This window comes from Oryza glaberrima, chromosome 8 (genome assembly GCF_000147395.1).
Source record: "Oryza glaberrima chromosome 8, OglaRS2, whole genome shotgun sequence".
Classification (NCBI taxonomy): domain Eukaryota; kingdom Viridiplantae; phylum Streptophyta; class Magnoliopsida; order Poales; family Poaceae; genus Oryza; species Oryza glaberrima.
Window position 1 is genome coordinate 23,577,321 of NC_068333.1, and position 13,718 is coordinate 23,591,038.

Sequence of the window (13,718 nt, forward strand, 5' to 3'; positions counted from 1 at the left end):
TTTCACCCCCGGCGAGGAGGCGGCGAGGGCGACGTCGTCTCGTCCTCCTCCCCGTCTCCCCGAGTTGCCGAGCTCGTCTCGTCCATAGAAACGCAGCGAATTCTCGCCGGATTTCTCCTCCTCCTCCGTGTTCCAATCTGCTCTGCTTGCTCGGCTCGTGCTGGATTACCAGTAGCAATCACTGTTTCGGCAGGTGGGGGGGGGGATCGTCGGCGTACACCAATCCGCCGTGGTTGGAGGTGGTGGTGGTGCAGCAATGGTGGAGGTGGGGGGAAGGGTGAGGGGGTTCGTGCGGAACAGGTGGCTGGTGTTCGTGGCGGCGATGTGGATGCAGTCGTTCGCCGGGGTGGGGTACCTGTTCGGGAGCATCTCGCCGGTGATCAAGGCCTCGCTGGGGTACAACCAGCGGGAGGTGGCGGGGCTCGGGGTCGCCAAGGACCTGGGCGACAGCGTCGGCTTCCTCGCCGGCACGCTCTCCGCCGTGCTCCCGCTCTGGGCCGCGGTCCTCGTCGGCGCCGCGCAGAACCTCGTCGGCTACGGCTGGGTCTGGCTCGCCGTCACCCACCGCGCCCCCGTGCCCCCGCTCTGGGCGGTCAGTCTCAGATCCCTTCCCTTCCCTTTCCGCTTCCACCTCTCATCTTCATTGCAGGCAGCCGCATGTGCTACAGTCTATCTCATGATCTCCCACATGCTTGCTACTCATCTCTAGCATTTTTCTGCCTGCGACTTCTTTTTTTTTTTTTTTTTGTTATTGAAGCGTGCACGTTGGTTAGTGTGGAAATTATGTTGAAAATTTTACAGGCTTGTTTAACAATGTGTGTAGTGGACTAGTGGTTCGTCAGGTTTTAATTTACTTCTACTGGGTTTTGTACGGTTCAAGTTTCTAGGATTGGGATCTGCAAACTATTCATACCTCCTTGTTTGGGGATTGGAGATACTATTTGCAGTTGGACTCCAGTACAGTGTTCAATCATGGAGAAGAAACTTTGTTAGATGTTCAAACACTCTGAAAATGAAACGCTTTTGATCTAAAATACTGAATTTATATTCAGAAATCACTATCAGAATTTCATTGGCTCAAACAATTTTTTTCTCATGTTGTATGACATGTGTGAAGAATATTTCCAACATACGACCTGTTGAATACTTGAATATGTTTCCTTGTCTGTAGAAACAGTTAGTGGTTGCTTTCTTGCTTCCCATGTGCCTTTGATTATACCTTAATTTACATATCTCATGAGAACTTTTTATTTGAACAATATTCAGCCTAGAACTTCACCATCCCCAATCAGTATCTGTGAAGGATAGTAGAATACACCTGTCTGAATCACCTAAACTTTTGTGAATAATAAGTGAAATAGCATCGTGTGTTTGCAAGAGCAAGTTCCCAACACTTTCCTCTCTTTTTCCGTGCACATGCTTTTCAAACTACTAAACGGTGCATTTTTCGCAAAAAGTTTCTATATAAAAGTTGTTTAAAAAAATCATATTGATCCATTTTTTTAAAAAAAATTAACTAATACTTAATTAATCACGCGCTAATGGACCACTCCGTTTTCCGTGTATGGGATATGGGTTTCCAACACCCACCTCCAAACACAGCCGGTAATATTTCGAAGCCTTAAATGTTAAATCTCCATATGCAGGTAATATTTCTGGTACATGTCTCTAATAGCTACTGCATTTTGAAAAATGTTGAAGTTTCTAAGATTAGAATCAGGAAGTAGTAACTTCCCATGCCAAATGTGGGAGGACTTAGTAGGCACAAGATTAGTGTCCTTGTCTAGATGGTATTGTTTTCTATATGTTTCAGGAAGACCATATTTTCCCTTTTCCCATTAGGCAAACATGGTCTGATTAACTTCTGAACTGAAATCTTGTTGATCTAAAAACAATGAATGTTTAGGGTACACTTCTATTACATATTCTCAACAAAAGTTATACTTAAACTGAAAATTATGTTCACACTTCAGGAACCATTCTGAGTGCTCATTGTTTCAAAGAGTAGATTTATCGGGGAATTTGCAGTGTTGCACTCAGAATATGCAGGATTTTGATGTCTCACTATGTTCAGTTCGAATAGTTGAAAATTTTAGATTTTCCGTTGATTTTTTTAGCTGTATGATGCATTAGAGTAATTAATAGCTTGTTGAAATGTTAGTCACCACTTTTTTTTTAAGGAAATAGATTTCACTTCACTACCTTCTGTTTCATTTGGTTTTAATTCATGCATTCAGCGTCTAATATCGATATTTTGGCGCCAAGATCTTTCTTGATCCAACTATGCATTTCAAGGTACACCCAATAGGGCTGGAATACAATTCCCTTTGCATGTGGAAAGACTAATACCACAATTACGTTAGTCCATTCTTTTTCTTTTGAATAAGAAGAAGGGCAAAAGCTTTTGCCTCTTATGTATTAATAGAGCAAGAAGGACATTTACAAAGATTTCTGCCAGTCTACAGACTAAACTGAGGCAAAGATGCTCTAGTCGAGTGCTAAATCGTAGCCTCTTCCACCATTGCTTTTGCTATTTCAGTTGGTGGCATTTGGAATCTCACACGATTGCCATATATGATATGAACAGATCTATATTTACCTTTCACATTCCTTCAATTTTATTCATGTTGATTCTTGTGCTGAAAGCCTCTCAACTCATCTCTCAACAGATGTGCATTCTTATCTTTATTGGTACTAATGGTGAGACATACTTCAATACGGCTGCTCTCGTCTCATGTGTTCAGAACTTCCCCAAGAGCCGTGGACCGATTGTCGGTATCCTCAAGGGATTTGCTGGTTTGAGTGGTGCAATCCTAACGCAGATGTATGCGATGATACATTCACCTGATCATGCGGCATTGATCTTCATGGTTGCTGTTGGTCCAACAATGGTGGTTATTGCGCTAATGTTCATTGTCAGACCAGTTGGAGGACACAGGCAAGTGCGGCCTTCTGATGGTACAAGTTTCACGTTTGTATACAGTGTCTGCTTGCTTTTGGCTGCTTATCTGATGGGTGTGATGATAGTGGGGGACCTTGTCGACTTGAGCCACACAGTGATGGTCTTGTTGACCATCATTCTAATCGTCCTCTTGATAGTTCCAATAGTCATCCCTGTGATACTCAGCTTCTTCTCAGATAACGATGAGAGTGCCTATGCATCACTGTTGCAATCACCAGGGAAAGAAGAAGCAAGTGCGTCAACACCATCTGAAGAGCAAACTGAGGTTATATTCAGTGAGGTGGAGGATGAAAAGCCAAAGGAAGTGGATCTACTTCCAGCCTCAGAGAGGCAGAAGAGGATAGCTGAATTGCAGACAAAGCTATTCCAGGCAGCTGCTGTTGGCGCTGTCAGGGTCAAGAGGAGAAAAGGTCCACGAAGAGGAGAGGATTTCACATTGATGCAGGCATTGATCAAGGCAGATTTTTGGCTACTATTCTTCTCCCTTCTGTTGGGATCAGGATCAGGTCTTACTGTGATAGATAATCTTGGGCAAATGAGCCAGTCATTGGGTTATGAGGATAGTCACATTTTTGTCTCGATGATTAGCATCTGGAACTTCCTTGGACGCATTGGTGGGGGCTACTTTTCAGAGCTTATTGTCAAGTAAGAAATCTACAGTAGCTGTTTACTGAAATTAAAAATATACTTCCTCCGTTTCATATTATAAGACTTTATAGCAATGCCCACATTCATATATATGTTAATGAATCTACACATATAGATTCATTAACATATATATGAATGTGGGCATTGCTAGAAAGTTTTATAATATGAAACGGGGGGAGTATATCTTTGTGATCCATCTGATGATTAATATTATTTAGCGCATAAGGAGCAGCATCTAATGATTCGTATTGTTTGGTTCATACGGAAGTGAAAGTGAAACTATGGAATGACATCCAATTGCAAATTGCATAATGCAAGTATGAATGCTTTCGGCAGCACAAACATAGCGTTTGCTGGGTATATGGCATTTCTTGCTGGTCAATATTTTTGTAAACCATGAGTAATCGTTTATTCCATTAGTTTATGTTCAAATGCATTTTTTTCCTGACTGAGTAAAACAAACATTCTACTCTTTGTTCCAGTGCATGTGCTCACAAAGAAGACAAAAAACTAAGTGCAAGAAACTAAAATGACAACTAAATACTCCCTTCGTCCCTAAATATTTGACGCCGTTGACTTTTTTAAATATGTTTGACCGTTCGTCTAAATATTTAGTGACGGAGGGAGTACAAGAAACTAGTATTGTACTCTTTGTTTACTTGTCCTTTTAAACTGGCACCCTTTTATCTTTGTATTAATTCTAATCTGATCCCTTTTTCTCTGATCCTTTTTCAGGGACTATGCATATCCAAGGGCTATTGCGTTAGCGACAGCTCAAGTATTTATGGCATTTGGGCACTTCTCCTTTGCAATGGCTTGGCCGGGTGCAATGTACATCGGCACACTGCTTGTTGGTCTTGGCTATGGTGCCCACTGGGCAATTGTGCCAGCTGCAGCCTCCGAACTCTTCGGCCTGAAGAACTTCGGAGCATTGTACAACTTCCTTACCGTCGCGAATCCAGCAGGCTCCCTTGTATTCTCAGGCATTATTGCCAGTGGCATATACGACTCTGAAGCTGAGAAGCAGGCTCACCAGCACCATAACTCGACATTGCTGGCAATGCCTGGGAGATTGCTTGCCATGGCCTCGGATGCTACTCAGCCATTGAAGTGTGAGGGGGCCATCTGCTTCTTCCTTTCGTCTCTGATCATGTCTGGGTTCTGCATTGTTGCTGCTGTCCTGAGCTTGATCCTCATCTACCGGACGAAGATTGTGTACGCCAATCTGTATGGGAACCCCAGGACATGAAGAATATCATCAGTCAAGACCCAGAAGGAAACAAAATTTATAAATGTTATCAACGCATATACTACTATCTCGGATTTTCACCCCAAGTCCTGTTGATTCGTTGGAGAGCAGAAGGGTGAAGTTTTGTTATCTTCCTTCTGTTTCTGAGAGGCATTCTTGCGCTATCATAAGTTAATGAAGTTATCAGTGGCTACTGAAAGAACGATCGTTGTTCAGTATCTTGAAGTATCGACGTGTACCGGTGCACGGTGGAGATGTGTTTTGCTTTTCAACTTTTGCTGTGTAAAAACTTTAAAAATCGCATGTATACATGTACAAATAGCATTGCTTTGTCAAGGAGGAACATTGTTCTTTCCGGTATGTTGATATATAATGAAGTGCTTCTCATATGAGGGGGAAAACAAGAGAGAGAAAAGTTGATCATCTGCCTGAGGATTTTTGCAAGTTCAATTTATGATCATCGATATTGCCCGAGGATATTGGCATGTCTTTACTGAAAAACAGAAAAAGACTCTGCACCACCTGAATCTGATTTTCTGAACCGTATCTGCAGGCTGCAACCTCGCTCTGTAACAGAATCTACGAGATTTGGATATTTGGATATTTTCCTTCTGAAATTAGGGGAAATTGTTTTTGAATCTCCGAAAACCTCGAATTCCCCTCTTCTAGGTAATCGTGACTCGGTTGGCACAAATAAAATCGTAAAAACGGGACGCCGCCGCCTCGAATCGAATCCCCCACCATCCAATTTCGTTTTCGTTTTCGTTTCTTCCGCCGCAAGCCTCGCCGCCCGCCCTCGCACCGGCGGCCGCCGCCGCCGCGGCGCGCGATGGAGTCGACGTGCTGGTCGTGCGGCGAGGGCGCGGTGGTGGCGGACCCGGACACCGGTGTGCTCGTCTGCACCTCCTGCGGCCGCATCCACGACTCCGGCTCGTCGGAGTTCGTCCACCAGTCGATCTGCACCGACAACGGCGTGTACGACCTCCGCGCCTCCTCCTTCGTCTACCACCAGTCGCAGTCGCTGTACCGGGACCAGAAGCTCTCGAACGGCGTCGTCACCATCGCCTCCATCGCCGCCCGCCTCGGCCTCTCCCCCACCGCCGCCGACGAGGCGCTCGCCATGGCCAAGTCCGCCACGGGAGGCAACCTCGCCACCCAGGGCTCCGCCTTCCTCCCGGCCCTCGCCTCCGCCTGCGCCTTCCTCGTCGCGAGGTCCCACCGCCTCCCGCTCTCCCTGGCCGAGGCCGCCGAGACCGCCTTCTGCTCGGTGGCCTCGCTCGCCGACCTCGTCTCCCGCATCGCCTCCCACCTCTCGCTCCCCCCGCTCCCGTCCTTCGACTACGCCGCCGCGCTCGAGCGCGCCGTGCGCTCCTCGCCCTCGCTGTCCTCCGCCGCGAGCGAGAGGACGGAGGTGATCCTCTCCCAATCCCGGTTCCTCCTCCGCTGCGCCTCCAAGTGGTCGCTCACCACGGGGCGGTTCCCTCTCCCCCTCATCGCCGCCCTCGTCGCGTTCGCCGCGGAGGCGAACGGGGTCACCTCCATCACCGTGGAGGACATTGCGCGGGACATCTCTGCGAGGCTGCACACCAGCCTCCGCCGGTACAAGGAGCTCGTCGATGCGCTGGTGCGCGTCGCGCGGGAGCTGCTGCCGTGGGGCGCCGATGTCAATGCGAAGAACTTGCTCCTGAACGCGCCCGTGCTGCTCCGGCTCATGGAGATGAGGTCACAGTCCGACCCATCAGAGCAGTTTCTCGAGAGCTTCGCTCCGGACATTGCCGGGATTGTGCAGGCGTGCTCAGCCGTTGATGATGATGAATCCAAGTACCTTCAGGTTGCTCCCCAATTGGCTTCTGATGATTTGGATTCCAATAATTCCGGGCAGGAGGGGAAGGAATTGGAGAATTTGAAGATCTCGGAGGAGTGCCTATCAAGTGCTTACCAAAATGTCTTGAAGAGGCTTGCTCAACTACAAAGACTTGGGCAAGTTGGTAAAGGTGCTAACAGGAAGAGGCAGCGGATAGGAGGGCTAGAGCTGGAGCCATGTATAGATTCGCTGGATGATGGTTGGACCAAGGACATGGTGTTGGAGGATGTAGTGAATATTGACGTCGGCTTTGATGTTCCTCCGCCATCGTTTGCTGCTGGAATGAAGTTGCAGAAGAAAAGGAGAGCACGGATTGAAGCTGCTAAGTGCCGAATTGATGCGATTAGAAAAGGTCCTGTTGAAAGCGAGAATAAATTGCAGGCTGCTCTGAGAAATGAAGATGCCTGCTCACCGCAAAAACCGGCCAGGAAGAAGCGAGGCAAAAAGAGGATAGCTGGAAGTGATCGTGCCATGAATGGAGAGCTTCCAATAGAGATGCCGGATGGTCCAGGTGGTGAGAAGAAGAGACGGAAAGGAGCTCCCTCTGATGGTATTGACTGGGAGGACTGTATCATTGAGCTCCTGTTATTACACGGTGCAAATGAGGAAGAGATCGAACAAGGACAATACAGAAGATTGTTAGATCTACATGTCTTCTGTGCAGTGAGTGCCAGTGGACACAAATGAAAACATGGTGATGTAAGTCCATAGGTCTTTAGGATAATTAAGACAGATTTATTGCTGAACATAGGTTCTCACTACTATAAACCACAACAATCTGTTGATAGAATTTTTTTTCTTGATAGAGAAATTTTGTGCTGAGTACCACTTTGGTGAAGTTCAATTAAGCTGATTGTGGAAAGAAAATATTGTGATTGAGATGAAAATACATGTTTGGGTTTTGTTTTCCCTGGTAAAACAGACAGTAGAATGCAACCTAGGAATGATAGGGAGACTAGAATTTTTTGTCTTAAATGACTGGGATGTTCTGGTTACTGTACATTGATGTACTGCTTATGAGTGACTTGTAGTTATAAATTTTCACTCTACTGTCATCAGTTTCTCATAGATGGAGTCAGAAAATGAAAAATGTGCATTGGCGTATCGTGCTTTCCTGATGAAGTGTGTGTTTCTGATTATTTCGAAGTGGTTCAGATCTTCAGGATGCAATCTTTCTTTTTTAAGGTAATGGGTGGCTACTGACTACATATATGTGACTCAAATTACTATTGGTGATATATCTATCCTATTCCTATGGGCGAAAATAACATTTGGTTTGTAATCGTGCAAAATGTGGATAAGTATTTACATGTTTATTTGTAATCTATGTTGTTCAGCGGTTCTTGTTGCTAAAGGCCGCAAGGACAGACTACCGATTTAAGTTACCAGGTCATGTGCAATTTTTTTTAAGATGTACTCAACTGAAATATTGCCTTCATTTGCTATTTTGGATCATGTTTTGTGGCTAAGTTTATAGAGCGTGGAGCTCGCATGTTAAACCTATACATATGCAACAATTCTCCTAGAATCAGATAATTACCCAGGGATAACTTTCTTCGTTTTGGTAGACACACTTTATTGGTCATCATGGATTTATTTTCTGCATGTAATTACATTCCTGGGTGTGGGATCAGAATTCTTATAGTGGTTTCGGTTGCTGCACTGCACTATTGCACAATTGCTTACCAGGGGATTCGTATAACCATATGTTGTAGGGAATGAGCATAATATCTTTATCTTTTCACTTGGTAGACGGAATCCCCAAATGTATGAGATGTTTCAAGGAGGAAGAACCTAAGAAGGTAAGAGACATTTCTTTTAAAAAAAGAAGGTAAGGGACTCCTTCGTCAAAGAACATTTGGAAAGTGTCCAGGTAATCTCTATGCTTGAAGAGGCTACACCTTCCTTTCAGGGAAGATTAATAGATCTGTGAGCATTGGTGTTGCAATTATTTCCACAGGCTCTTCAGGAGATATGTTCCATTTGCACCTTCAGATTTAAGCTCCATCTGCTACTGCTACTTGCAGTGAGCCTCTTCATATTATCCTAGGCACGGGGCCTCTTCAGGAGATGCTGCTTTTGAGCTGTATGACCTCACCTCCTACATCTGATTGCCTGAGGTGGTCTCTCACTCTCTTCAGATGGTCCTATGTTTTTTTTTTTGACGGAATGGTCCTATGTTCGGGATCTCAGCAATCAGGTATCTCGATAATCTCAGATTAAGGTAGTGATGCTGATTTCAATTGCATTCATTGTGTTGGAACAAACTGGCTATTGGATATTCAGAAGTCGCCTGTGGCATTGTGTATTTTCAGCAGTTTGAGGTCAATAATAAGTTAACATTTCTGAAAGCCATCATTTTCAAATTTCCAATGCATTTCCTAGGCATATATGTTTTTTATCTCCTTCTGTTTCGTCTTCCCTTCCCTTGATTATACTGAAATTTTCAGAATCGCCCAATCAAAAGTTTGATTTCTTGGTCTTTATTGATTTCTTTCAGCTTCCTAACATGATCACCTGGTGGTGAAAACTTGCATTTGTACAGACTGAATCATAAGTCAAACTAATTTCCTTTTTATTAGCCCTATCCATCTCGTTAATCATTTCAATAGAGAATCCTCAATGTATCCATTGTACGTATTACACTCTTCAGTCTGTACAAAAATTCATCGAAAAAAATAAGCACATAGAAAGAAAAAAAGAAGTAAGAAAACACACTCAAACTTTTGGAAAACTGTATGCAAAAGAATCAAGCTCATTATATGTATCAAACTCATCAGAGCAACACATTTCTGAATTACAATCTGCCGCTGCTTTCCATCTAGTGGTTGAATGCAGTGCAGTCTCTCCTGACCTCTCCATCCTTGCCGGCCTTGACCCCTAGCCTCCCCAGCCTGACCATGGAGCTCACGAAGGCATCGAAGAAGGCGGTCTGGTTGACGGCGAACTCCTCGACGGTGCGCCGCGACGCGCCGTCGGTGTAGAGCACCTGGTCGGAGGTGAAGAGGCCGAGGCCATTGACGAGGTTGGAGTAGTAGACGTTGTCGAAGACGATGGGGCTGACGGGGTCCATGTTGACGGCGATGGTCTTGCCGACGTCGCGCGGGCACGCCTCCATCAGCTGCGCCGCGTAGTCCTTGTTCATGGACGGGTCCGTCTGCTCGCCGGCGCTGTAGTTGTACAGCCGGTCGGTGAAGCGGGTGCAGTGCGCGAAGCCGACGGTGTGCGCGCCGGAGAGCGCCACCATGTCGCGCATCGACAGCCCGTGCTTGTCGAACACGGCGGCGAGCTTCGTCACACGCATGTCCGGCCCGGGCAGCTTGCCGTCGACGTCGCTCGCCTTGGACACGAGGCCGTCCAGCCGGCCGAGCTCCACGGACCACCATGGCCCGGACGCCTGTGGTTGATGGTGGCCATTGTCAGTATACTTGTAAGGGATCAGGATCCTCTCTGGTCACTGCATCGTGTCTTTATCACTGACATGTAGGTCCGATGTGTCGTCGGCTCACATGTCAATGACAAAGGCACGGTGAAGTCGACTGCAGAGGATCATGTACTATGGCGATTGTCAGAGTGAGAGCTTCTGGAAGTGATTTGAGGTGCAGAGGCTTACGAGGGAGACGACGTCTCTGGCGGCGAGGGCGAGGATGTCGGCGCAGGAGACCACGCCGGGGCAGGCCTTCTCGACGGCGGTCTTGACACGGTTCACGGTGTCGAAGCCGTCGCCGGCGAGGGACATGTTGTCCGGCGCGTCCTTCTCGGCGTCGTCATTTGGGGACGAAATCAAGGCCGAAGCGTCACACCCCTGTAAAAATCTTTTTACTCAGTTTTTATTCAATAGTGTAAACCACAATGATTCTTTCTGCATTTCTACTTCCAAGTTGCTGTTTATAATTATTTTATACAATTAGAAAGTTAAACTATATATTAGCTCGTTCATGTATAGGCTACCGGGTGGGGCCGATACAACTGGTGCTCTACGTGCATTCACGCGCTGCATCTTATTCCTATATGTGGTCAAACCCAAAAGGAAAAATGTTCTTCGAAACATCAAAAGGGAAAAGACGAGATGCCAGCTGATTGATTGCCAGGACACCACTAAACATCATTAGGCGCGTGACATGTCAGGCATCTCTTTAATCTTTATTCTTCACTCGCTGAACTAGTAACAGTATTTTAGGGAGCATTCAACTAATTAATACTACTCTATAACCCTGCACTGAAAATGTTGATTGGTACCTCTACCTTTGAAGAAAGAAGGCTAGTTGATTTTTCTTAAACTTTAAAACCTTTTACTAATTATACTATTTAGTGACTGGATTAATACTAATATGCCTCTTTCTCCTTGTTTTTTTTTTCAGATGAATTGATTGCTGGTTCTGAAGATTCTGAAGAGCAAAGTGGGAGAGGAGAATGAGATGGATGGATCCGACACGGCCGCAATTTGATAATGCGCGTCACTGATGAAAAGTCGCGTCGTCACATGCATCGCTGCCGCAACCGACGACCACGCGAGCGAGGTAATCGAGTTGTTCTCTTCTCTAATCTCTCTACCTTCTCCCAGCTCGACCCACCTAAACAAATTACCTGATTTTTTTCTTCTAATTGCAGATATCTGAACACCTCTCAGTAAAAAGAAAATCATTTGAGAGAGAATGGCCAATGGGGAGGAAGATTGGGGTACAGCCACAGGGCTCCAAAGCTGCCACTGGAAAAGCATAGCAGCGGCAAGTTGCAGCCTTGCACCGTTGGAAATGGAGTGGCTTCTGGATTAAGAGAGGACAGGAAAATGATTCCAAAGCTCCAGCAAGTTGAATAGGTGAAGAACCGACCATCGAACCAACTAATTTAACAAGAATCTACTTACTTAAAACTGACTCCAGAAACCAACAGATGAATCATGAATAAACCCAGTTAATGCAAATGATGCTCATTCAGATGCATGAGAGGCTCGAGCAAGAACCAGATTGATTTGATTGATGCAGCCTACTAGCATTTGCTTGTGTGATTGGTTAATTAACAGTTTGAATGGTTTGATCCAGGATGATGAACTGATCGAACTCACCGTGACGAGGCAGTCGTGGAAGAAGAGCCTGAGGACGGCCGGGATGGTGACGACCGTCTCGTTGATCTTCCTCGACACCTCATACCGCACGATGGACTCCAGCTTGGGGCACGACGAGCTGTAGTACCCCGCCGACAAGTCCGCCGCCACGCCGGGGAACGCCGGCATTACGGCGAGCATTGCCACCGCCGCCATCACGACGGCGGCGCACGGGCTTCTTCTCCTTCTCTCCATGGCCGACGATGAGAACATGAGAGGGGGAAGAAGAAGAAGAAGAAGAAGAAGAAGGGAGCAACACGGAGGGAGAGGAGACAGCACAAGGGATGGTTTAGCCAGCTATAAGTAATACTAGCAGTGGTGTGAGAGGTGAGATGCTAATAAGTTTCTTTCTTTCTTTTTTTGTAATGATTGGGTTAGTGGTGGAGATTTTGGCTTGAGATGGATTAGTAGTTGTTGCTGATACAAAAGGTGGTATTTGCATATTTGGTGTGTATAAAAGAGGGAGAGAGGTAGGGCAGAAAAGGTGATGCCTTCGAATGCACAATAAGGGCAAACGATACGAAAAGCATAAAACTATGTAAGCTTCTTAATTAAATCTGGAAAGCATTTGTAACTTTGTAAGAAACCTAAAGAAATACCATGTGGTTTTGGTATCGTTAAGCTAGCCCACTTTGGAACAAAATATTCTTTTAGATAGAGGAATATGTAGAATCATATAGAAATTTTGCATATATGGCCCTTTTAAGCAAAGAATGGGGCCATGGATACTGTGGAATTCCTATGTAACGATTCAATCATAAGAGTTTTGGAGCAAATTTAACATAAGGTTCAACCTCATGGGAGCTTTTCTCCTTTGAATCTCTCATCAAATTTCTGCGCAGCATGCAAATGGTCACTCCTGTATCTTTCATATATTCTGTAAAATATAGGTCCCTCGAGTTGCTTTCTCAAGTACCGTAAAACTTCTCTATAAAATGCTTCATTTTTCTTATTCATATGTTTCAAAGGAGGCCTAACAGTGTTTTCTGGTGGTGTCTAAGTGCCTTCTGAACCATAATCACTTTCTGGAGTAGTGCTAATCCAATTCATGTACAGATGTACTCCTATCAAAATCAAACAAAAAAAAAACATGCAGTATTCATCTAGGCAGGTCGCATTGGGACCCAAAATTGACCCCAGTTTTAGGCTTCGTTCCGGGATTGCCGGCCCAACGGGCGCCAGATAGGTCAATCATACATATAGGAGTATCATGCACCCAGTAGCTCCCATTCAAATGAACTCATTTGTCCGACCTAACCTGGGATAACAACAATGGCTGCATCCCTTAAGCCAACAGATTATAGATGCATGATAAGCCTAAAACACAAAAACTTTTTTTCAAAACAACACAAAAAAAGTTTTGTCTAAAGCTTGAACCATGATCATGACATTGATACGTGGATGATCACAAACAGAAGCGTCCATATATCGTTTTAAAGGTTGTTGCGAGATTCCAATGGAGGATAACATTATACTGCCACTCAAATCAGAGTTGGAAATGAGATCGACATTAGCTCAGTGATGTACTCATTCGAGTTCGAGCCGTTTGTTTTGATCTGTTCTCATTTGTTTCGTTCTTGGCAGGTGAGATGATGATTGTTCCTTTTCCATGTGGGCTTCACCAGAAAGTCAATCTGATCCTGGCTAAACTATGTGTTCTAGGTAATGGCAGATTAGCAAAATAAAAAAGACACAAACAGAGAAGAGGAATTCTAGGTAACAGAGTTGCAGGCACATGGGTTCCAACTGTTTCAGAACCAGACTCTGAATTATTTCAGGCGAACGACGAGCAGGCATCACCCACAGTTTTCTTATATGTCCTGACAGTTAATGCCACATTGGCAGGGCTAGTATATGTTTATTATCTCAAAAAATAATCAAGATATGGTTA

The 13,718-nt window shown here is 45.3% G+C and overlaps 3 protein-coding genes across 4 annotated transcripts; 2 read left to right on the forward strand and 1 right to left on the reverse strand.

Annotated features, from left to right (window-relative positions):
• Window positions 1-23: 23 nt before the first annotated feature.
• Window positions 24-5,246, forward strand: LOC127781799 (protein NUCLEAR FUSION DEFECTIVE 4). The gene is made up of 3 exons (XM_052308846.1): window positions 24-592; window positions 2,670-3,607; window positions 4,346-5,246. The coding sequence occupies exons 1-3, from the start codon at window positions 257-259 to the stop codon at window positions 4,857-4,859; spliced, it is 1,788 nt and encodes a 595-aa protein (XP_052164806.1). The 5' UTR covers window positions 24-256; the 3' UTR covers window positions 4,860-5,246.
• A 168-nt stretch (window positions 5,247-5,414) lies between these two features.
• Window positions 5,415-11,902, forward strand: LOC127781800 (plant-specific TFIIB-related protein PTF2). Of its 2 annotated transcripts, XM_052308848.1 has the most exons (7): window positions 5,415-7,422; window positions 7,783-7,908; window positions 8,476-8,596; window positions 8,684-8,843; window positions 11,085-11,243; window positions 11,335-11,542; window positions 11,766-11,902. In XM_052308848.1, exon 1 carries the CDS (start codon window positions 5,689-5,691, stop codon window positions 7,408-7,410), a length of 1,722 nt encoding a protein of 573 aa, XP_052164808.1. In that variant the 5' UTR covers window positions 5,415-5,688; the 3' UTR covers window positions 7,411-7,422; window positions 7,783-7,908; window positions 8,476-8,596; window positions 8,684-8,843; window positions 11,085-11,243; window positions 11,335-11,542; window positions 11,766-11,902. The 2 variants fall into 2 exon arrangements, with proteins under 2 accessions (XP_052164808.1, XP_052164807.1); XM_052308847.1 differs by having other exon boundaries at window positions 7,783-8,596.
• On the reverse strand, window positions 9,463-12,040 carry LOC127781801 (peroxidase 55-like). The gene is made up of 3 exons (XM_052308849.1): window positions 11,789-12,040; window positions 10,337-10,528; window positions 9,463-10,120 (listed from the first exon to the last, which is right to left on the reverse strand). The coding sequence occupies exons 1-3, from the start codon at window positions 12,038-12,040 to the stop codon at window positions 9,545-9,547; spliced, it is 1,020 nt and encodes a 339-aa protein (XP_052164809.1). The 3' UTR covers window positions 9,463-9,544.
• Between the last annotated feature and the right edge of the window lie 1,678 nt (window positions 12,041-13,718).

Coding starts and splice junctions, on each gene's coding strand:
- LOC127781800 (XM_052308847.1), top strand. CDS start 5,689: ATGGAGTCGACGTGCTGGTCGTGCGGCGAGGGCGCGGTGGTGGCGGAC.
- LOC127781799 (XM_052308846.1), top strand. CDS start 257: ATGGTGGAGGTGGGGGGAAGGGTGAGGGGGTTCGTGCGGAACAGGTGG. Junction 593..2,669: donor CCGTGCCCCCGCTCTGGGCG/GTCAGTCTCAGA, acceptor ATCTCTCAACAG/ATGTGCATTCTTATCTTTAT. Junction 3,608..4,345: donor TTTTCAGAGCTTATTGTCAA/GTAAGAAATCTA, acceptor ATCCTTTTTCAG/GGACTATGCATATCCAAGGG.
- LOC127781801 (XM_052308849.1), bottom strand. CDS start 12,040: ATGTTCTCATCGTCGGCCATGGAGAGAAGGAGAAGAAGCCCGTGCGCC. Junction 10,529..11,788: donor TCCACGACTGCCTCGTCACG/GTGAGTTCGATC, acceptor AGATTTTTACAG/GGGTGTGACGCTTCGGCCTT. Junction 10,121..10,336: donor CCAGAGACGTCGTCTCCCTC/GTAAGCCTCTGC, acceptor CATCAACCACAG/GCGTCCGGGCCATGGTGGTC.